Raw genomic sequence first — 22,393 nt, 5'->3', positions numbered from 1 at the left:
GGGAAACACTCCATAAAAGGTAGGCATCAGGGGCCAGCCCGATGGCTCAGTGGTTAAGTTTGCGCACTCCACTTTGGCTGCCCAGGTTTGCTGGTTCGGATCCCAAGGGCAGACCTATGCACCACTTGTCAAGCCATGCTGTGGCAGGCATCCCACATATAAAGTGGAGGAAGATGGGCACGGATGTTAGCTCAGGACCAGACTTCCTCAGCAAAAAAGAGGAGGATTGGTGGATGTGAGCTCAGGGCTAATCTTTCTCATCAAAAAAAAAAAAAAAAAGGTAGGCATCATTGTAGAGGTGGAAGGTGACCCAGGGAGCTGTGGTTGCTGCCCTGCAGAACTCCTTGGGCTTCAACACTCCTTCCCCCGGCTCCCCGTGGTAGGTAGTGGGAATTAGGTGGTAAACTGAGGTCACTGGTGCCCGGGTACCTGGCATGGCTTGAACTGGGTGGAGTTATCTGGGGCTGGCTCCCAGGGGATTTGAGGTGGCGTTTGATGTATGTGTCTCTAGAGCAGGGGGTCCTGAGTGCCCCTGTGCCAGGCCTGGGTTGGACGGGGTATCTGGGCAGAGCTGGACAGGCTGCTGTCGGAGCCTGTAGGCACTCACCAACACCCTGGGCTACGGGGGCTGTGGGTACTGAGAATGGTCCTAGGTCCTACCTCTGTCTGCCCTCTCTCCCAGATGAAGATGCTGGACAGTGAGAACGCCAGGATGGGCCGGGAGCTGGCGGAGCTACAGGGTCGCCTGGTGCTGGGCGAGCGGGCAGAGAAGGAGGGCCGACGGGAGGCCCTGGGCCTCCGACAGAAGCTGCTGAAGGGCGAGGCCAGCCTGGAGGCCGTGCGGCAGGAGGTAACTAGTGGGTGGGTGGGCTGCCTGGAGTGGAAGGGTCCCAGGAGGCAGTCAGGCTGCCCTGTGCCTTCTCCAGCGGGACCAGGTCGGGAGTCCACTGCTGGAGTCATTCTGAGAGACCCCTCCCTAGGGCTTGTCCCTGTCCCTGACTCCTTGAGATTCTTCCGCAGGTATAATAGTAACAACAACAACTGCACCAACTGGGCAGCGCGGGGAGCTCTGTAGACATAATCTTGTTTGGTTCTCCTGCAGCCTCATGAGCTACCCAGTTAGCCCCATTTCCCAGAGACGACCAGACACTCATGCTCAGAGAGGTCAAGGGATCTACCCAGGGTCACACAGACACCGAGGTCTGTCTGACTCCAAAGCCTGCATTCTTCCCAGTCTGCCTTTTCTGGCTGTTTCACTGCAGTGAATCTACTGGGTGACCTTGAGTAAGTCACTTACCCTCTCTGTGCTTCAGAGCACTTATGCAATAGGAGCTAGCACAGCGAGGGGTGTACACAGGCCTCTGGCATAGGCCTTGGCATCCAGGTGGTGCTCCGTAGATGGTTTCCAGTGAAACTGATAACCGTGAGAGGCTGACTCATTCTCTAAACCAGAGGGACGTGTGTGCGTGAGATCGTGCGCTCCATCAGGAAGTCCTTTAGTATGTGCCCCCATTGTGTGATTTACTGATAAATTGTGTGTCCTGAGAGGCAGCGTGGCCTAGTGGTTAAGAGAACAGCCTGTGGAATCAGAGTGCCTGGCTTTGAATCTTAGCTCTCAGCTCACTAGCTGTGTGGCCTTGGGCAAGTTATGTAAATACTCTGTGCCTCGGTTGCCTCATTTGTAAAGCAGAGATGATTCATAGTGGTACTTAGAGCTGATTTTTGGAGAAGTTAACTTAGTGCCTGGCACTGGTAAGTCCTATCTATGTAAGTGTTAGCTGTTTATTACTCATAAACTGTGTACATTACAGGGCATATACACAAAAGGGAGAGAGAAACAAATTCTAAAGGTTTCCTCCCACACCCCGTGGACGTTCCTCTCCTGCTTGGGTGGAGACCACTAAAGGAACACACCACTTTTGGGCGGGTGGGCTCCAGGCTGGGCCTGGGAGGTGGGGCGTCGGGTTAGGGGGCGGCCCCGCTGACCTCCACCTCCCGGCTTCGTCCCCACCCCAGGTCCTGGGAGCCCAGCGGAAGCTGCAGGAGCAAGAGGGCGAGTTCCGGGCCCGCGAGCGAAGCCTGATGGGCTCCCTGGAGGAGGCGCGCGGCGCCGAGAAGCAGCAGCTGGACCACGCCCGCGGGCTGGAGCTGAAGCTGGAGGCGGCGCGGGCCGAGGCCGCGGAGCTGGGGCTGCGGCTGAGCGCGGCCGAGGGCCGAGCGCAAGGGCTGGAGGCCGAGCTGGCCCGCGTGGAGGCGCAGCGGCGCGCGGCCGAGGCCCAGCTGGGCGGCCTGCGCTCGGCCCTGCGCCGGGGCCTGGGCCTCGGCCGTGCGCCCAGCCCCGCCCCGCGGCCCGCGCCCGGCTCCCCGGCCCGCAGCGTGCCCGCGGGAGGTGAGCGCAGCGCCGAGGCCCCGCCCCTCCTTGGATGACCGGCTTCGAACCACGCCCCCTTGGCGAGTCCCCGCCCCCTGGGCCACGTCCGCACGTGCTGGCCACGCCTCCTGGACCGGTCTTGCCCCGCCCCCTCACCGAGGCTCCTCCCTTTGGCTGATCCGTGCGCTCCCTAGATCGCTTCTTTGAAAAGGGGTGAAGGGGGTCGCTTCCTAATGCCCTTAGCTCCTCCGAGTCTTTGAGTCTCCGTCCTCTTTAAAAGGCCCCTGTCCTCTCTCCATCAGCACCCCATCCTCTTCATCCCAGGCCTGTGACCCTGGTATCTCCCCAGACATACACACCCAGCCAGCCCCCCCTTTCCAGGACCTCCTTCAGGAGAGATGCTCCCAGCCCACCTGCTCCCAAGGCCCAGTGGATGACGCTGGGAAAGTCAGCGCTGTGCTTCAGGGGGTGCCACGGGCTTTTAAGGGGCATCCTCTTGTCTCCGCCTGGCCGCGGTCTCCTCTTGATTCCTAGGGGCTAGACTAGAGCCTGTGGGATCTTAGAGCTGTGGGAAATTCGCTAGGGGATACCGAGTCACTGCCTCTTCAAATCCACAGATTTAGCCCCAGGATCTCATTCGCTCGTTCAGTAACTCAGTATTTATTAAGCACCTCCTATATGCCCCAAACAGTTTAAGCACTGGGGATGGAGCAGTAAACAAAAGTCAGGGGTATATGCTCTTGTATAGCTTATAGTCTGGGCAGGGAGCAGACAGTAAGTGTGTATAGCAATGAAATATAGAACGTGCTGGGTGGAAGTAAGTGCTGGTGGATAAGTAAGGAAAAGTAAGTCAAGGGACATCTCTGGTGGGTATGTAAAATGGTGCAGCCGCTGTGGAAAATAGTTTGGTGGTTCCTCAAAAAGCTAAAGTTAGAATTACCATATGAGCCAACAATTCCACCCCTAGGTATATACCCAAAAGAATTGAAAAGAGGACTCAAATATTAGTACACGCATGTTCACAGCAGCGTTGTTCATAACAGCCAGAAGGTGGAAGCAGCCTGGATGCCCACGGACAGATAATGGATAAACAAAATGTGGGGCATCCACACAATGGAATATTATTCAGCCCTAAAAAGGAATGACATTCTGGTACAGGCTACACCATGAACTTTGACGACATTCTGCTAAGTGAAATAAGTCAGTCACAAAAGGACACATGTACTATGATTCCACTTGTATGAAGTATGGAGAATAGGCAAATTCGTAGAGACGGAAAGAGATTATAGAGGTTACCAGGGGCTGTGGGGAGGGGAGAGTTGGGAGTTATTGCATAATTTAAGGTTACAGAGTTTCCTTTTGGGATTGTGTTAGTCCCCTAGGGCTGCCCTGACAGGTACCACAGACTGAGTGATAGAAAGAACAGAAACTTAGGTCTCCCATTCCGGAGGCCAGAAGACCGAGGAAAGGTGTCGGTAGGGCCAGGCTCCATCTGAAGGTGCTGGGAGGAGTGTGTTCCAGCCTCTCTCCCAGTGTCTGGTGCTTCCTTGGCTTGTGGCAGCATCACTCCATCTTCGCATGGGGTTCTCCTTGAGTGTGGGTCCAAATTTCCCCTTTTTATAAGGATGTCAATCACATTGGATTAGGGCCCACCCTCCTCCAGTATGAGCTCATCTTAACTAATGACATCTGCGAGGACCCTATTTCCAAATAAGGTCATGTTCTGAGGTGCCTGCTGTTAGGACTTCTATGTATGAATTTTTTTTCTGAGGAAGATTAACCCTAAGCTAATATCCGCTGCTGATCCTCCTCTTTTTGCTGAGGAAGATTGGCCCTGAGCTAACATCTGTGCCCATCTTCCTCTATTTTGTATGTGGGACACTGCCACAGCATGGCTTGATAAGTGGTGTGTAGGTCTGCGCCTGGGATCCAAACCAGTGAACCCTGGTCCGCCGAAGTGGAGAGTGTGAACTTAACCGCTATGCCACCAGGCAGGCCCCATACATATGAACTTTGAGGAGACACGATTCAACCCATGATAGCAGTGATGGAAGAGATTTGGAAACAGATAGTGGTGACGTTTGCATAACAGTGTGACTATAATTAATGCCACTAACTTGTACAGTTAAAGGTGGTGAGAAAGACATATTTTATGTTGTATATATTTTATCATCATATATTTTTTAAAGATAAGGCAAGGGCGGGGGCTGGGGTGTTTGTGTGGAGACAGAGAGCCTCACCGAGCAGGTGGGGGGTAATGGAGGAGAGGCTGAGGACCGTGGAAAGGTGGAGGTGCCTGAGTGGAGGTACCTCTGTCCTGGGAGCAGCAAGGGTGACAGAGCAGTGGAGCGGAGCGAGCAGGGTGGAGAGGAGCGGAGGTGGGGATGTGGGACAGAAGACCTGACCACGTAGTCCTTGCAGGCCACTACTCTGAGGGGATGGAGGCCCCGCGGGCGGTGGGTGGACGACCCGCTCTGGGTCCTGTGGGTGTGCTGGCGGAGCTTTTGGGCTGGCTCGGCAGAGGCAGGAGGATGCGCTCAGGCTGGGCCCCCTCCTGCAGTTCCGACCTTGACCTCCAGGTGGCGCCCTGTCTCTGTCCGCCCTGCCCCTTCCCCCATCTTCGTTGCCCATCATCTCCCAAGCAGGGTTCGAAGTTGTCTGCTGGGACGTCGGGCTACCTGGGTTCAAATCCTGGCTCTGGATCTTCCCAGCTTTAGACCAAGCAAATCAGTTAACTGCTTTGAGCCTGTCCAGCCTGGGAAGGGGGCAGATTGGTCCTTAGCCCTCAGGGAATTGTGAGGATGAAGTGGGGTGATATATGGAGAGCATTGGCCCCGTGCCTGGCACGTAGTAAGCACGCAGGACAGGGAGACGTTGAGGCGATGGAGTGTCCGCCCTTGGGCTGGGCCCTGGGGACGCAGCCTGCATGGCACTTGTGGTCTGGGCGGGGAGGCAGACATGGGCACCCCATGAGGGTGAGCTGAGCTCCCCCAACCCACTGTGGGGTCAGGGAGCCCTCTGAGGAGTGATCCTTTACATCTGGGCCTAAAGGAATGGGCCAGACAAAGAACAGCCACCGGGAGAGAAGGGAACAGCATGTACGAAGGTCCTAGTGCTGGCAGAGGGAATGTTCCAGACCTTGGGAGCTGAGGGTGATATGGAGTGGCGAGCTTGTAAAGGGTGAGAAGGTGATGCTGGGTGAGCAACAAGGCCTCTGAGTGATGGCAAGAAAGTTGGGCTTGATTCTGAGGGCCGTAGGGGGTCAAGCAAGAGGGTGAGAGGACCCCACTTGTGCTGTGGGAAGCTCATGTGGGCTGCTGGTTGTGGCAGGATGAGTGAGCTGTGTTAGGAGCCTGCGGGCGGCATCCAGGCAGGAGAGGCCAGAGGCTCCTGTATCCATGAGCACGTCTCCTCCTCTAGGAAGCGGGGAAGGGCTCAGAAGCCCGAGCCCCTTGGAACGCAGCCCTGGGGCCGAGCCACCATCCCCAGGACCTGCCACCTCACCGGCTTCACCAGACCTGGACCCAGAGGCAGTGCGAGGGGCCCTCCGGGAATTCCTGCAGGAGCTGCGGAGCGCCCAGAGAGAACGGGTAAGGCTGGGTGGGAGTGCTGGATAGGGAAGCGGTGGCCCAGGGCCCTGGGAGGGGCTGCAGGGTGCCAGGCATTTTCCCTCCCCGCCATGTCGGGGCTGCAGGACGAGCTTCGAGTCCAGATGAGTGCCCTGAGTCGTCAGCTGGCTGAATTGGAGGCCCAGAGGGACAACGCCACCTCACGGGCAAGGCAGCTGCAGAAGGCTGTGGCCGAGAGTGAGGAAGGTGAGTCTGACCCCTGGGTCCTTGCTTTACTCTCTTGTGCTCTCAGCAGCTGAGGTGGGCGGCTATAGGATGGCCCTGAGCAGCTCCTGCATCCCTGCCCTGGCCACCGTGACCTGAGTTGGGGGCTGGCTCCCTTGGGGAGCCCTCCCTGGTCAGCCCCACCCCATGTCCAGACCTGCAGACCTGCAAGGGCTCAGAGAGGCAGGCCCTGTCGGGGGTGGAGGGCAGGCTGGGCAGTTTCCGGCGTGTTTCAGGTCTTGGGCTGTGCCTGGCCTGGCCTGATGGGGCTGGGTCGGGACCGCAGCCCGGCGCAGTGTGGATGGCCAGCTGAGCGGGGCCCAGGCAGAGTTGGCGCTGCAGGAGGAGAGCGTGCGGCGCAGCGAGCGGGAGCGCCGGGCCGCACTGGACCAGGTGGCCACCCTGGAGAGGAGCCTTCAGGCCACCGAGAGTGAGCTCCGGGCCAGTCAGGTAGGCAGGAGCTGAGGGCCAGCAGGGGCGAGGGAAGAGTCTGTGTGCCTGAATGGAGGTCTGTGAGTCCTACTGTGTGCATCGCTGTTTCTGTCTGCCTGGGTTTCTCAGCACCCACAGAAGTGACCAGCCTGTGATGCTTTCTCCAAAAGCGTGTTCAGATTCCATCCTCTTGCTCCTCGTTGAGGTCACTAGGCTGTAGAAAAAAGAGCATGGGCTTGGGAGCCTGACAGACCTGGGTTCCAGTCCTGGTTCTGCTGCTTATCAGCCTGCCTGGTTCTCATCTTCCTCATCTGTTGAAAGGGAGGCCCAATAATTGTCTCCCAGGTGCACATATGCGCTTAACATGGAGGTGATGCTCTGGGACGTCTGTTTCCTTCGTCTCTGCAGAGCCACACGGTGGTATTCTGGGGTTTTGTTTGAGGGTCATCTGTGTGTGTGTGTCTGTCTGGGGCAGGAGGCGCAGGCTCTGGTGGTGACAGTCCAGGCTGCCAAAGCCTTAAGCCCTTCTCTGAGGTCCCCTCCCTCCCTCTTGCCTTCCCTCCCCTGACCCTCCATCACTGCCCCCACAGCCCATCCCCTGCCTCTGGCTCCAGGCCGAGCTTGAGCTGGATTGTTGTGTCTGCGGCTCCAGCTCTGGCCTTGAGCCCAGCCACAGGGGCCGCGGGAGGAGGCCAGGAACAAAGCTGGGCAGGAGCCAGAGCAGGGCTGCCGGGCCCAGACATGGCAGAGTTGGGGCTCTGAGCAGGCAGGCGAGGGGCCTGGTCCAGGGGGTGTTGTAAAAACGCCCACTTGACCCGCCCTGTCTCCAGGAGGGTAACAGGAGTGGAAGGACCCCAGTCTGTCTTCCTGTCCTCTCCCCACTCTCCAAGCCTCCTTCACTGTCTGACCCTGTGTGGGGGCCAGAGAAGCATCGTCCCCTAATGCCCTGTAGGGCTCAGGGCTCCTGCCCAACTCAGCTCAGGTCACACATGCAGCTTCTGGGCCTGCATCTGGAGTGACAGAGCAGAGGAAGCCCTGGAACCTGCATTTTTACAGCCCCTTCCCCTCCCCCGGGCTCTATGAACACCGGGTACCCCTGGACCAGTGCAGTCTCCCCACTGTACGGATGTGGAACAGGGCCAGGGAGCAGGATGGACGATCCTGGATCACACAGCCTGCTAGACTCAGTTAGAAGTGGAGAGTGCTCTGGCAGCCTCAGGCCACCCCATCCTGGGAACATGGGGAGACTGAGCCCCCAAGAGGGTCATGGCCGGCCCCAGGTCACACAGCGAGTGGTTGGACCAGCCACTTTGAGGCTGCCTCCCCACTTTCTCCTAAGAGTCCTGAGGGATGTGGGAGGTGTGGGGTGGGCTGGACAGCTGGGGCCTGAGCCCTCCCCCGTGCACAGGAGAAGGTCAACAAGATGAAGGCCAACGAGGTGAAGCTGGAGAGCGACAAGCGGCGCCTGAAGGAGGTGCTGGACGCCTCCGAGAGCCGCACCGTCAAACTCGAGCTGCAGCGGCGCTCACTCGAGGGAGAGCTGCAGCGCAGCCGCCTGGGCCTGAGTGACCGTGAGGCCCAGGCCCAGGCCCTCCAGGACCGGGTGGACTCCCTGCAGAGACAGGTGAGTCCCCTCCCCCACTTGCAGGCTGCTCATCTTCACGCCTGGCACCAGGTGCTTTCTGGGGACTATGTAATCCTCCCAGCAACCCTGTGAAGCACGTATTTTCATCATCCCCATTTCATGGATAGACAGAAGGAGTTTCAGAGAGGTGATGTCATCACCCAAGATCACACAGCAAATAAGAGGCAGGGCCAAAATTGGAATTTAGGAATGTTTGACAACAGAATCTGCACTCATAGGAAGCATGTGGGACAAGTAAGAGACGTAGATTTCACTCTTTTCCCTTTCTGCCTTAGCTGCCAGGAAGCTCAGCTCTAACTGGAATGTTCAGTAACTCTGCTAGCCCTGCATGGTCACCCACCAAAGTCAAGAACACAGAAAATTTCAGGGTTATGGTGGTCATTCTTTCTCTATAGCAGGAAGGAGAGGGGAATGAGAACAGGGAGGAGACCATGGGGTCTGAGACAACCAGGTTGCTGGCACTCCGGGTGGGGGTAGTTAATCAGCAGTGGGACGGGGCCTAGGTTGCAGTAGGCTGAGCCATTGGGAGCACATGGGAACAATGAGTATCGTAGTGAAGGCCTAGAGAGATGTGGGAGGGCTTGGCTTGGCTTGGCCCGGCCCTCCCTGCTGAAGGCCACAGCGAGAGCAGAGCCACTTGACCATCCTGTCTGTCCTCCCGCCAGGTGGCAGACAGTGAGGTGAAGGCAGGGACTCTGCAGCTGACAGTGGATCGGCTGAACGGGGCCCTGGCCAAGGTGGAGGAGAGTGAGGGGGCCCTGCGGGACAAGGTGCAGGGCCTGACAGAGGCGCTGGCCCAGAACAGCGCCAGCCTCGCCAGCGCCCAAGACAAGAACCTGCACCTGCAGAAGGCCCTGACCGCCTGCGAACATGACCGCCAAGTGCTCCAGGTATGGGGCCTCCAGGCTCTGCTGGAGGTGGACCCGGGGAGAGAGTTAGCCAATAAGGGCAGCCTCGGAGGGGCCCCGGTAGAGAGCCAGCCAATGGGCAGTCATATGGGAACTCTAAGGAGCCAATCAGTGAGAGCCAGCTCTGAGGGAGGGGTGGGCCCCATAAGAGAACACGCCCATTAGTACAGGCTTGGAGGGACCCAGGTGCAGGGTTAATGGGAGAGTTGGGGTCTGAGGGGTCCCCACCTGTGCTGGTCAGTGGCCAGGCTGTGGGCCAGGCCTGCTGTCTGGCTCACCCTCTGGGTGAGAGGACCACGTGTCTTATGGGCTGTGAACCTGGCCCAGAGATGCAGAGTAGAGGGGAGCCCTTTGCCTCAGGGCCCCCAGTGGCCTGGCACCATCAGCGCCTGTCCCCCAGGAACGGCTGGAGGCCGCTCGGCAGGCGTTATCCGAGGTGCGGAAGCAGAGCAGCTCCCTGGGCGAGCAGGTGCAGACGATGCGGGGCGAGCTGGCGGACGTGGAGCTGCAGCGGGCGGAGGCCGAGGGTCGGCTGCAACAGCTACAGGAGGTGAGGGCAAGGGAGGGCCCCTTCCGTCCCCAGGACTCTGAGGCCCTCGGGATGGGGTGGGGACCTTCCCACTTGTCTGAACTTTATCCCAAACCCAAGCCCAGCCTCCCGTGAGGAGGAACCCACAAGACCAGAAACGAAGCATGGTTCATTCAGTCCATATCCCCATTGTACAGATTGAGAAACTGAGGCCCAGAGAGGAGAACTGGCTGGCCTCAGGTGACGGTTCCCTGATGTAGGCCTTATAATCGCCCTGCTGAGTGAGTGGGCACAGCAGGCTGGCATCACCATCCCCAGGCTTCAGATGCACACACTGAGCCCAGAGGGATGAGGGGCCTGCTGGTTTCTGTTACAGGTGCTGCGACAACGGGAAGAGGGAGAGGCCATGGCCCTGCACACGGTCCAGAAGCTGCAGGACGAGCGGCGGCTGCTGCAGGAGCGCCTGGGCAGCCTGCAGCGAGCCCTGGCTCAGCTGGAGGCCGAGAAGCGGGAGGCGGAGCGGTCAGCCCTGCGGCTAGAGAAGGACCGAGTGGCCCTCAAAAAGACGTTGGACAAGGTGGGCTGTGCTCCCCTCACTTCCCCTGGGTCCCAGCCATGGTCGGTCCCGGCTGCATGTCCCTACGATCTGCGGGCCTCAGGTCCCACCTGACCCCTGGTCCTGCTGCCTCTAACCTAACACACCCCTCGGCGCCCTTTCCCCTCCCCGGGCACCCTGATGCCCTCCCGTTCTCCCCTCCCAGGTGGAGCGGGAGAAGCTTCGCAACCACGAGGACACAGTGCGGCTGAGTGCGGAGAAGGGGCGCCTGGACCGCACCCTCACGGGGGCCGAGCTGCAGCTGGCTGAGGCTCAGAGGCAGATCCAGCTTCTGGAGGTCCAGCCCCTGCCCACCCAGCCCTGGACCCAGCCCCACCTTGAGTGCCAGGCGGTCCCAGGAGTTGCTGATGGCTCAGCCAACCCAGGGCCCTCATCCCCCTCAACCCATGAGCCCAGAGCTGGGTCCCAGAGGGAGAGGCCCTTCCTAAAGTGGCGAGAAAGGAGATGCTGCAGGCTGGTTAGCACGTGGGCTGTGTGTCCATGCATGTTGTGGGCACGTAGAGGTGTGAGTGTGTGTGGGAGTGTTGTGCATGTAGCGTGAATCTTGTGTTCAGATGTGATGAGTCTAAGTGTCAGGAATATGTTATATGTGTGTGTCTTTGTGTACAGACGTCTTCACGTATGTAGGGGTATGTAGGAGTATCAGGCTTTTGCACGTATGCTCGCAAACACAGGTGAGTATGAGATGCTCGCTTCTGTGCCTCTGTATGTGGCTAGAGACCTAGATTTGAATGTGTCTGTGCGGGTCTGTGCCTGACTGAGTGGGAGTCACTAGGTACCCCGACCCAGGATTCGAAGACCAGGAGGGCCAGGGGCATGGGGGACAAATAAAGATCTCTTCTGCATCCCCGGCCTGCACTGGCTTTGCCCCAAGCGGCCTTCAGACTCCTACCCTTCGGAGGTGCCTGACACCTCCTCCAACACATGCATGCACGTACCGCCCCCCACCCCCCACACACACACAGGGCCAGACCCCTGACTAGCGGCCCCTCCTGCAGGCCCAGGTAGTGACACTGGAGCAGGACCAGAGCCCAGCCCAGCTGGAGGCGGATGAGCAGCAACAGCTGGAGCTGCAGCAGGAAGTGGAGCGCCTGCGCAGTGCCCAGGTGCAGACGGAGCGCACGCTGGAGGCGCGGGAGCGGGCCCACCGGCAGAGGGTGCGTGGGCTGGAGGAGCAGGTACTCAGGCCTGGAGGAGGGGGCGAGGGCTTGTCATGATCTCTTGGGTAGAAGCAGTCAGTGGCACCCATAACTGAAGTGGTCCACTGGATCTATGCTGGTATCAGCTGTGGCTGCACATGGGCTCAAGTCATGTCACTGGAACCCTGTCTCTGCCCTCTGTGCTCCTCTGGCACTGTGCCCAGGCAGGCCCTCTCCCTGGGCAGCACAGGTGGCCTCAGCAGCTCCAGCCTCAGTTTATCCTCACAACCGGTGATCCCGGGGGGAGGAGGGGCCTTTTCCCTGAGAGCCACAGCAGAAATCCCAGGGATGATCCTCATTGGCCAGCTTAGATCAGAGGCCCCGTCCTGACCATCCCTGACTCAATCATTGTCTACAGGGCAAGGCTGCTCTGATAGGCCAGGCCTGGGTCACAGGTCCACCCTGGAGTCCGCTAGGGCCAGGCCTATCCAAGTGATGAGAGTGGGGATGGGGTGACCCTGGAAGCGATGCTGAGCATCCAGAGGACACCTGACTGCTACATGGAGCAAAATGGGAAGGGAAGGAAATACTCTGGCTCTTAACAAGACCAGTTTTTCTCCTGAAACAGGCAGCAGTGGGTCCCTTCTAGGGTCCCAGCTGTGGTCACCCCCTTTCTCTGAAGTTGGGCTGGGGGCCTGGGCTGGCCCTACCTCTCTTTCTTCTCCAGGTGTCCACACTGAAGGGGCAGTTGCAGCAAGAGCTTCGAAGGAGCTCAGCATCCTTCTCTCCACCCTCCGGCCCCTCAGAGAAGTGAGCCCCTTCCCAGCTGGCATCCTGGAAAGCAGGCCCCAGGGGACCTCCTCTCCAGCACAGTCCACCAAGAGCCTGGGCCCGGGGGGGACCTCCAGAGGTCGGCTCGGGGTGAGGAGGAACCGGGGCAGCAGTGCCGAGGGGCCAGGACTCCAGCGCCAGGCCAGACCCACCAGGGGCTTCCCCGCATCATCGGAGCCGCCCGCCATCTGTGGGCCCCACCTCGGTCCAGCTGCCCTCCCCCGGGATGAGCCGAAGCCAGCGGTCCGGGAGACCCCTTGTTTCTGGCCAGCCCTGGAGCTGGGGCTCGTGGGAAAGAGGAGGAGTCCCCAGGCCTAGGGCAGGGGTCAGAGACCCAGTCCTCCCCTGGCTTCCCAGAGATCTCTCCGCCTTAGTTCAGAGTCCCTGTATTTTTATACCTTTTTACAATGTTAACTCTTCAGAACTGTTGTGGTTTTTGTAACAAGAAGACGCATTTTCTAAAAACAGTTTGTACAGACGTGTCCCTTTACTATCAGTGCGCCTCTTCCCCCTGGGAGATGGGAGGGAGACAGGAGGGGCCTGGGGCAGAAGGGTGGGTCCCCTAGCGAGGGGTGCACAGGGCGCCTTTAGAAAGGCCTGGGGAACTTACCAGCCTCACCAGCTGTCGGGCTGGGAGGCTGCAGCGTCCTGCGCCACCCACCCTGCTTAACGGATGAGGCAGCCTGCACAGTCACTTCTTTCCAGCCAAAGCTTTCTGGCCCCTCCTTGGGACAGTGACCAGCCTTCCAGGCACTGTCGACAAGGGCAGGCCTGGGAGCGAAGGTGGGGTCTTGCCCCAGCTCCGCTGAGCGAGCCTGGACAAAGCTGCTGGGCCTCCCAGAGCCTCGGTTTGCTCATCTGTAAAATGGGGACCTGCCTCACAGGGTCCTTATGACAGGTTCACATGGCAGGTGCTTGATCCGTGTTTCCAAGGAGAAATTCTGCTCACTCCACCGGAGTCAAGTCTGCCCCAGCTCTGCCCTCTCTAGCTGTGGACCCTTGGGTGGGTGACCTAGTGCCTCTGGGCTTAGTTTCCCTGCCTGTAAGATGGGGATAGTGACTGCACACCCCCCCCCCCCCACACACACACACATAGGCCTGTTTGGAGGGGTAAACAGGACTGTGCGCTGAGCCCTCACACACAGCCCATCCCCCCATGCTCAGGGGGAAGTGTTATAATGGCTCGCCCTGTTTCTGCCCTCTGAGCTGCACCAGCCCCCACCCCCAAAACAGCCCTTGCCCTCAGATCGCACCTACCCTGACCCCCTGCCTCATTCCTATATGCACCCCTGTGCGTCCACACAGGCTGCCTCCCATCTTGGCTTGCACCCCTCTCATGACGGGGGACTCCTACCCTCACCAAGCAGCCCTGACCACAGGAAAGCCATCTCCCTGAACCTTCTATTTCCCAGGCAACCCCCTGCGAGACACCCCCCCACACACACACACTCACACACCACACACACCCCGGGGCAGCTGCCATGGTCCACCTTTCTGGGCAGGTCAGAGCTGAAGCCGGTGGGGAAGGAGGCAGGGCCGGGACGGCAAAGGCGAGGCCACAGGTCCCCTGAACTGGCCCTTCCTCCCGAGGGGCCAGGCAGCCTGTCAGGACAGGTGGTGTTGGAGGCCCCTGGCCACCCTCTCTGTGCTCTGACTAAGAAAGTGACTCTGAATCTTTTGTAAAAACTTGTTTTTAATTTTGTATAAAACAAAAGTGGTCTATGCCCGGGGGGCTGTAGGAAATCCAAGCAGACCAGCTGGGGTGAGGGGCATAGCCGACCTCGGGGACAGGGCAGGGACTGTCCTCAGAGGACTGAGAAGGCACGTCAGAGGCCCAGGTCCCACCGAGAGGCCTGGGATGCCCCCCACCCGGGGGCGAAGACTGGGCACTGGGGAGCCCCCATTGTGTCCCAGGGCTGGCCAGAGGCTGGGGGCAGGGCCTGAGACGACCCCCAGGGCCACAGTCCACTAACTTTTTACAGAATAAAAGGAATGTTGGGCTGGGGAGAAAAGCACCAGGTCAGGCAGGGCCGAGGGTCCTGGATCCGAGGGGGGCCCAGGGCTCGGGGTGCCAGCTTCACCCTAGCAGCCCCCACAGCTCCTAGCACAGGAGGCCGCCACAGATTGGCACAGGCCGCTGCTGGCCATCACGCCACATTTGGAGAACTTGTCCCGACACAGGTCAGCTGTTGTAGGGCCAGGAAGGAGCTGGGGTCAGGGTGGGGCTCGGTGATGGGAACTGCTACCCCCTCCCCACCCTGGTGATGGGGACGTTCTGAGGATGAAAAGCAGCCGGGAGGGGAGCTCGGATCCCTTGGGAGTGGCCCTGGCACCGAACACGTGTTCTAATAAATATCGGGGGGGGGTGGAGGGATAAGGAGTGGACGGGGGGCAAGGGGGCAAGAGGGCATGGGGATGGAGGCCTTCCCACCTCGGAGGAGCTCCTCATGGGCACAGACTGTGCGCACACAGATCTCCTTGTTGACGACGTACACCCGGCGGAGGCTGAGGGGACAGCGCCAGGGGAGGTGTCAGCCCCACCCTTGCCCACAAGCCCCACTGGGAGAGCCTGGACAGGGCCTGGCATTGGAGCCCAGAGCCCTGGCCCCCAGCCTGGCCATCACCAGAGTTGAGCTCAACTTCAGGATTCACTGTCTTTCCCCAGACTCCCACCTCGGCTAGCTGGAGCCGTTCCCACCCCCGACCCCGGCTCCGGCTCCGGCTCCTGTGCCCCGCCCCCCACCCGCCCGGCCCCCACCCCCACCCCCACCCCCCGCGCCCACCTGTAGAAGCAGACCTCGTTGAGACACTGCTTGCAAGGCTTGTGTATGGAGTAGAGGCGGGTGCACGGGTACTGCTCCTCGCGGCAGTCTGGTGACAGGTGGGATCAGTCCGGGGGCTGCAGCTTGGGGCCACCTTGCCCACTGGAGACTGGCTCTCCGTTCCTAGGTAACCCTCTGGCCCAGCCCAGACACACACACATACACACAGTCCCCCCACATGCCCATCACACGCCACACAGCATTGCGGGACCTCCCGGGGCTGCCCGACTTTACACAATATATTTACACATACGAATTCACAACCACACTTAAAAGCATACAGTCAAACACACACAAGTTCAGATACAAATCCACGCACACGCACGCACAAGTCCACACCAACCTCACAGCAGGTCCGCACACGCTCACAGGGGCACACACGGACACACCGAGCTCAGGAGGTGAGCCAGGCTCCCTCACACAGTCTGCCTCTCAGGCTCCCGGCTGGGGCAGCACGGGCCCCGCTCAGCTGGCCTGGCTTCCTGCCCCCTCCTCGCCTCGCGTGCCATGAGCACCACCCAGTCCCACTGGCTGGCAGGAAGCCCCCAGCACGCTCCCCGCCCCTCCCCAGCGTCTGGGAGTAGAGGGCCCCTCCCGAGGCTGCAGCCAACTCAGCCTCCAGCCAGGCAGGAGGGCAGGGGAGGCTCCCCGAGCTGCCCAGGGGGCCCGGGAGTGGCCGGCCTAAAGCAGGAGCACGTCTGCAGGTCCCTACCCCGCCATTTACCCCGGCAAGAGCAAGAGGCCTGGCCTTCTCTGGCCCACCAGCGCTGCACCCCACCCCACCCCACCCCAACTTCCGGGCTGTGCCTCAGTTTCTCCAGCTGTCAGGAAAGCTCTTACCAAGAGGCCCAGGCTCCGTGGGCTCCGTCTCTGCATTTCCTGGTTCTGGAGTTGGAGGAGGGGCGGGCAGAGGTCACTGAGAGGGGACCATTCAGGGCAGGGTGGGGTCACCTCTCCCAGCCCCCATACAGACCCCAGGGCTGACAGGAGCTGGTGGCCTACCTAAGGTGGGGGCTGGGATGACTTCCTGTTGGACTTGCTGCTGAGACTGGAACTGGAACTGCTCCTCGGGGGGCCGAGGAGTCACCTCTGCAACGGACGACAAGGGGTCTGCTGCCGCCCCCCGCCCCCAGCCGCCCACCCATCCTACCCTGCCCCTAGCCCTTTACCTTGATAATCATAGTAGTCCGGGTTGTCTGAAAGCAAAGATGAATGTGGAATGGGTGGGGATGAGGCTAGCCCCCAGCCCCAGGGGCAAAGGAGGTCCCAGCTGAGCCAGGGACCACCCCATGCAATTCCCATCGCTCTGCCCCACCTGGGCCCCGGCTGAGCCATGCACATCAGGGAGCCAGGCAGGCCTTGATGGTGTGGCAGGCCTGGGGGAGACCTGGGGGTGGGCTAGGCCCTTACCGATCTGGTCACTGTAGTGGGTGTACTGGACGTGGTCTGGGAACGGAGGCAGCGGGTCCAGGTCGTACTGGCCCTGAGCCAGCAGGCCTGCTATGGGGAGGCAGGGCTTGAGGGAGTGCCCCACAGAGAAGGCCAGCGGGGGCCCCGAGGCACTTCTCAGGAGGGCAGGTAGAGGTCCCAAAAGACCCTAAGATGCTACAACCAGACTCTTAGGATCCAAACTCCTTCTTCGACCATAAAGGCCCTTATACTCCCTGGCCCTGTGTCACCTCTCTGACCTTATGTGCCCGTCTTCCTCATGCTGGCCTCCTAGCTATTCCTGGAACTCAGTAAGCTCCTGCCTGCCCCAGGGCCTTTGCACTTGGCCTTCTTTAGGCCTGTGATCCTGGTCAGCTCTCCTCCTTCAGGTCTCAATTGAAATTTCAGCTCTGCTCAGAGGCCCTCGCTGGCCCACCTCCCCTCTCCATCTCATCCTCCTCTGTTTGTTTCTTCTTTTTTTTTTTTTAAGATTTTTTTTTTTTCCTTTTTCTCCCCAAAGCCCCCCAGTACATAGTTGTATATTCTTCGTTGTGGGTCCTTCTAGTTGTGGCATGTGGGACACTGCCTCAGCGTGATTTGATGAGCAGTGCCATGTCCGCGCCCAGGATTCGAACCAATGAAACACTGGGCCGCCTGCAGCGGAGCACGCGAACTTAACCTCTCGGCCACGGGGCCAGCCCCTCTCCTGTTTGTTTCCATCACCCACAGCACTCAACATAATCGGACATTGATCACATCTGCTTGCTAATATTGGCCTCCCTTCCCTGGACTGGCAAGCACTACAGGGCAGGGATTTGTCTGCCTGGTTCATCGCCATGTCCCCAGGGCCTGGCCCAGTGCCTGGCACATAGCTGGAGCTCAAGAAATATCTGTTAAATGAATGAACGTTAGACTTGGCAGGGTTTTGTGATCCCCATTGATGACTGCTCATTTGACCAACAGAGAGACCCCTCCAAGGTCAAGATTGTATAGGATGGTTGGGGCTCAAATGGGTCTAGAACCCAGGCCCCCAGACTCCCTGCCTTGGGTGCCCCTCACTCCTGCACATCAGCTCCCAGGAGGGTCAGTAAGAGGAAAAGCATGGACTCCCGGGGCCTGGGCGTGTGCCCACTCTCCAGAATCCCGCCTGCCTGCTGTTGTGGAGGGCTGGGCTGAGGGTCTCAGACTTTGGGAGGGTGGCCAGTCCAGCCTGTGGTCCAGGAGGCAGGAGGCCCTGGGACCCTGGAAGCTGCGTTCTGGCCACAGGGCACGACAAAGGCTCCCTGCCAGCTCCCTCCCCCCACAAAGCCCACGCCCACATAAGCAGAGCCCCCCAGCCCCGGGAGCCACTTACCAGGCAGGAATAGCAGGAAGAGGCAGGCAGCTCTCATGGCTACACAGTGAGGCGGGCTGGGCTGGCGTCAGAGGACAGCTGCAGGAAGAGGACGGGGCAAGCTACAGCGGGACCCACCGGCCCAGGACTGCAGAGGCCCTCTGCCCCCCGAATTCAGCCTGGGGAAGGAGGCACTCGGGACAGATGCCAGGCGTGTGGAGGGTGGGGAGTCTGATCAGGAAACTACTTTGAAGAACCATCTGTCTGATGGCCCACGAGGTGTTCAGGTCCCTAGGGACAAGGCCTCCAACCTGGCTCCGGGGCTGACCTTGACAGACAGACAGACCCTACCCTGCCCTGCTCACTAAGGAGACATTTCTAATCCCCCGCCTGCCCTGACCCTGCTCTCCTCGCCCACACCCAAGCCCACCCTCTGGCTCAGCACCTCCCCAGGTGTCTGATCATGCGAATACCTGACCCCAGGCCCATCCTGAGACCCTGGCCCTGCTCAGCCGACATCACGCCTGGACTCAGCAGTGTCTGCCAAACCCACCACCTGCTCCCAATTAGCCCCTGGGCCCTGAGCATTTCGCTCAGCAGGAAACCACATGCATGCGCGGCCCCAGGGGCCCCTAGGGCAGCCAGGCCTGGGCAGGGCTCCCACCCGCAGAAGATTCCTCTCCTGCCAGGCTGCCAGGCCTCCGGGCCTCCAAGACCTGGCTGTCTTCATCACAGACGCACGAGACTGAGATCTATTTGTCTGCGGCAGCAGGAAGCACTCAGGGTGGGGTCTGAGGAGGCTTTGCTGGATCCTAGAAAGGCAGGGCTGGAGGGGACCATGATGTCACCCAGCCCGGGGGGGGGGCTGAATCCCCTGACATTGCATGACAAATGTTGTGTGCGTAATTTTGGGGGGAAAGGGCAGTGGCCCATAGCTTTCACCAGGCTCTTGAAGTTCAAGAACTCCTGGTCGAGTCCAGCCTCCAGATTCGGCCACACAGTGGACTTGGCAGAGTCCACGGGTCCCCAAGTCCAGTCCCAGCTCAGTGGAGGGCAGCCTCAAGACTGTCAGCTTTCTGCTGGGAGGCCTGGGAGAGAGTCCATGGGCTCGTCCGTCCAGGATGAGGGCCCCTTCCCCGCCACAGCAAAGGGAGTTTTTCCAGACAGCTAACTGGAAACCGAACTTGGCCGTGTCTCTCCCGGGGCATCCAGGGAGAGGGGAAGAGAGGAACAGAAACATGGGCATCTCTCCCTCCTTCCTCCCATTCCGGAGACTTCTGTGACCCCCTGCCCATCTCATACACTCAACATCTCACTCCCTTCCTTAAGCCCTCACCGCAGCTGGGTGAGGAAGCCCAGGTGGGAGGTGGGGGGGTGGGACTCAGAGGCAGGGGACATCTGAATACCCCCGCATACCCATTCTGAAAACCCTTGGCCTCCTCATGGGGGCGGGGGTGGACTTAAAGACTTGGAGCTCCTTCCTTGTGACTCCCTGCACGGCCTCCTTATCCCCTCCTTGTCCCCCAGGCTGGTGGCAGCCAGGCTAGTTGAATCTGTCACCACTCAGGAGGAGGCCCTAAGTTGGGGCCTAAGGAGCCTTAAGGGCGCCGGGGGCGGACGGGGGCACTTCCGTCTGCCCCCCCAAGTCCCTCCTAGGCATCCCTCCTAGGCGTCTCAGCCCCCTGCATGGAGTCATTTCCTCTCCCAGAAGATCTGGCATCCAAGCCCAAGCTTATCGGGGGTAGGGGCCCCCAGCGCAAGAGGTGGGGGGCACAGAGGAGAGTCCTGGTGGGAGTAAGGGACCCCTCCCAGGGGACCACATCTCGGAGCACTTCTGGACTGGACTTTCTGGGCGTGGGGGAGGCCAGGACCTGCCTAGGAGGCTGCCCCGGCCCTGGCCCTTTCCACAGCCGCAGACCCCCGCCCCGCTGCCTTCCTGGGGCCTGCTCGGAGCCCCCTGCCCCCACGCGCGCGGCTCTCTGAGACTCTGCCTGCTCAAGAGGCCGGCCTGGGGTCCGGCTGGAGGAAACCAGATGTTGCAGCCGCACAGCTGGGAACAATCAGCCACGGAAACTCGCTCGGCGCGCTCCCTCGCGCTCTCCCAGTCTCTGATCTCTCTTTGTCCCTCCAAGTCTCTGTCCCGGACGCTCCCGCTGGACGCCCCCGCCTCACCCGCCACATTCCAACCTCCCAGGGAGAACAAAAGCCGCCCCCATCCCCGAAGCCCCCACCCCTGGCTCCCCCCAAACTCGGGGTCCCCTCCCTTCCCAACTCGCGCCCTCCCCTCAAAGCGACCCCAGACTTTCCAGTGCCCTCTCAGCATCTGCTCGGACGGCCCCGGGGTCAGGGTCCGGGTAGCCGCCCCCAAGATCCGGGACCCCCAGCACCTGGGGGCCCCCCGACGCCCCTGCCCGCGCCCCGCGCCCCCCGAGCGCCCCCCCCGGGTCCAGCCGCCGGGCCCGCGCCTACCTGCCCGGGTCACTCCGCGCCCGCTCCGAGTCCGCCCGCCGCAGCCGCCCCTCTGCCCGCTCCCAGCCCCCCTCCGGGCCCCCGACGGGCCGGCGCCCGCCCTTCAGCCCCGGCGCCGCTGGGTCCTAACGCGAGCGCCGCCGCGCCGCGCCCTCGGGGCTTCACGCCCGTCGGGGGAGGCCCTGCGGGGAGGAGGCGCCCGCCGGCCCGCGGTTCGGGGCGCTCCCTCCTCATCTCCTCGGCACGCCCGGCGCGCGGTCGGCGAGGTGCGGGGGCGAGGGGGGCGTGCTACCCCGTATTAGAGAGGAGGAAACGAGGCTCAGGACGCGATTCACCCCGGCCGCTCAGCCAGAAGTCAGCCTTGCTCTCCCCTCTGGCTTCTCCCAGCTTCCAGGACCCCGTCCCCGCCCCGGGTTTCCTCCGGCCTCTCCGGCTGTGCCTTCTGGGTCTCCTTAGCCTGCTCTGGGCGGTGGAGGCTGCTTCCATAACCCGCATTTCTTTCGCCCACGGGCTGCAGGCTACTGGGCCTGGCCCCAGCGGTGTCCCCAAGGCACATCAGATTCAACAAGGATCCAAATCCAAATTGACGACCTCCCGACCCGCCTCGGGGAGGGCCCCACCATCCTCCCCTGCCCTGAGCCCAGCACCCAGCCACTAATTCTGCCTCGCAAACATCCCTGGGTCTCTCCACTGCACCCCGCCCCCCTCCCCGCCGTGGTGTAAGCCGCCACCATCTCTTGTCTGGACTCCGTAATAATCTCCAATCTGCGCCTTCCCAAGCGGGCCCTGCCCTCCCCCCCACTTCAGCCTGGGGCCCCTTCCACTTCAAACCTTCCACTGGTTTCTTCGAGCACCTAAAATCAAGGCTAATCTCCCTGTGGCCTCCAAGAGCCCTTCCCTTCATCCTTCACCGTGGGCTGGCTCTGCTTCCAGCCACGTGGCCTTTTGGCAGTGTCTTATTAACCCCTTCCTCTGCAACAAAGGCCACAGGGCCTTTGCTCAAGCTGTTTCTTCCTCCTGGAACACTGGTGGGGTCCACCTCCTTCAGGTTATAGATCAAACCCTTCCCTCCTCCGAGGAGCCTTTCCTTCCTCCCTGTTATAATCTTAAGCACCTTCTGCTCTGCTGCTCACGGCTGTCATGTTGTCCTGTGCCTGTGACCATTTGGATCCTGCCCCTGTCCCCGACGAGCCCATCAGCCACATGAAGACAGGGATAAGGTCTGTTTTTGCTTATCCTTGGTTTTCGCTCCTTAGGCACAGTGCCAGGCTCAGAGCAGCTGTTGCGTAAACATTTGGGGAATGAATGAACGTACTCTCGATTCTCCTGGGAGAGACTGGCTGGGTGGCGGTGCAGGTCCCCGGCCTCTGGGGCAGTCCTCAGCCCTCCCTAGTCCCGGGAGTCTGATCCTCAGGCAGGGGGCTCAGGAGGAGCAGGAGATGGGGATGCCTCTCAATTCAGGCCCTTGCCATCACATCTCCTTGTCCCCAGTCATGCCCCCATGACTGTCCCTTAGACTCTGAATCCTATTAGACAGCGACTGAACATGTCCCATGCATCATTTGTTCCCCAGTGCTGGTTTACTGAATGAATTACTCTCTGCCAGCGCCCCCTCCAGTATCTGTCGCACTGGGGCGGGGACCTGGGCTCCCTGGAGCACTGCAGGCCTTGTGGGCCAGCCCAGCCCTCTGTGCCCTCCCTCAGCCCCTCGCTGCTGCCAGACACAATCCCAGGAGGGTAGGAGAGGAAACTGCCTGGCGGAAATGCTGTCCCCTACACTTGACAAAGGGAGAAACTGAGGCTCTGACGCTGCCTACTCTAGTTCTGGCTCCCAGCCCCTCCCTGCTGTTTCTATCCACTGCCCCTAAGGACCCAAGCAGAGGGGGCAGCTCTTCGGGGAGGGGGCGGTGAGTGCGGGAGCTCTTCTTCCAATGTCCTTGGAGACTTGCTCCCTCCCTGCCCGCCTCTCGGGCCAGGTGATAAACCGCCCACAGGCAGAGGCCGCGTTTTTGTTCAGTGCTGTCACCTCTGTGCTGG

General features: G+C 60.6%; 2 protein-coding genes across 23 annotated transcripts in view; one reads left to right on the top strand and one right to left on the bottom strand.

Moving 5' to 3' along the window:
- CROCC (ciliary rootlet coiled-coil, rootletin) overlaps positions 1-12,786 on the top strand; it is a 40,611-nt gene extending 27,825 nt beyond the window's left edge. For 2 of the 5 annotated variants that reach the window (XM_070510960.1, XM_070510958.1), the window contains exons 26-37: positions 683-850; positions 2,017-2,389; positions 5,792-5,961; positions 6,066-6,186; positions 6,491-6,654; positions 8,045-8,260; positions 8,947-9,171; positions 9,590-9,739; positions 10,095-10,295; positions 10,480-10,791; positions 11,333-11,512; positions 12,201-12,779. In XM_070510960.1, coding sequence (XP_070367061.1) covers positions 683-850; positions 2,017-2,389; positions 5,792-5,961; positions 6,066-6,186; positions 6,491-6,654; positions 8,045-8,260; positions 8,947-9,171; positions 9,590-9,739; positions 10,095-10,295; positions 10,480-10,791; positions 11,333-11,512; positions 12,201-12,287 — 2,367 coding nt within the window. In that variant the 3' untranslated portion in view covers positions 12,288-12,779. Of the gene's footprint in view, positions 1-682; positions 851-2,016; positions 2,390-5,791; positions 5,962-6,065; positions 6,187-6,490; positions 6,655-8,044; positions 8,261-8,946; positions 9,172-9,589; positions 9,740-10,094; positions 10,296-10,479; positions 10,792-11,332; positions 11,513-12,200 lie in introns of all 5 variants that reach the window. The other 3 variants (XM_044769771.2, XM_070510961.1, XM_070510959.1) reach the window with 3 other exon arrangements.
- Positions 12,787-13,979: 1,193 nt separating this feature from the next.
- MFAP2 (microfibril associated protein 2) lies at positions 13,980-22,213 on the bottom strand. Of its 18 annotated transcripts, none has more exons than XM_070510957.1 (9): positions 21,471-22,213; positions 17,909-17,986; positions 16,537-16,623; positions 16,296-16,322; positions 16,129-16,215; positions 15,967-16,011; positions 15,088-15,175; positions 14,736-14,809; positions 13,980-14,490 (listed from the first exon to the last, which is right to left on the bottom strand). In XM_070510957.1, the coding sequence occupies exons 2-9, from the start codon at positions 17,943-17,945 to the stop codon at positions 14,387-14,389; spliced, it is 549 nt and encodes a 182-aa protein (XP_070367058.1). In that variant the 5' UTR covers positions 17,946-17,986; positions 21,471-22,213; the 3' UTR covers positions 13,980-14,386. The 18 variants fall into 18 exon arrangements, with proteins under 18 accessions (XP_070367058.1, XP_070367050.1, XP_070367053.1 ...); XM_070510949.1 differs by having other exon boundaries at positions 15,088-15,261; positions 21,471-21,578; XM_070510952.1 differs by having other exon boundaries at positions 16,537-16,626; positions 21,471-21,562.
- Between the last annotated feature and the right edge of the window lie 180 nt (positions 22,214-22,393).

This window comes from Equus asinus, chromosome 5, assembly GCF_041296235.1.
Source record: "Equus asinus isolate D_3611 breed Donkey chromosome 5, EquAss-T2T_v2, whole genome shotgun sequence".
Classification (NCBI taxonomy): domain Eukaryota; kingdom Metazoa; phylum Chordata; class Mammalia; order Perissodactyla; family Equidae; genus Equus; species Equus asinus.
This window is presented reverse-complemented; position numbering and strand designations above follow the sequence as displayed.

Bases quoted from the DNA above. Each gene is read 5' to 3' on its own strand.
- MFAP2 (XM_070510946.1), bottom strand. From the start codon at position 17,945: ATGAGAGCTGCCTGCCTCTTCCTGCTATTCCTGCCTG. The intron at 16,323-16,536 runs GTAAGGGCCTAG...CTTTGCTTTCAG, and splicing joins CCACTACAGTGACCAGATCG to ACAACCCGGACTACTATGAT. The intron at 14,810-15,087 runs GTGGGCGCGGGG...CTGTCCCCTCAG, and splicing joins AACGAGGTCTGCTTCTACAG to CCTCCGCCGGGTGTACGTCG.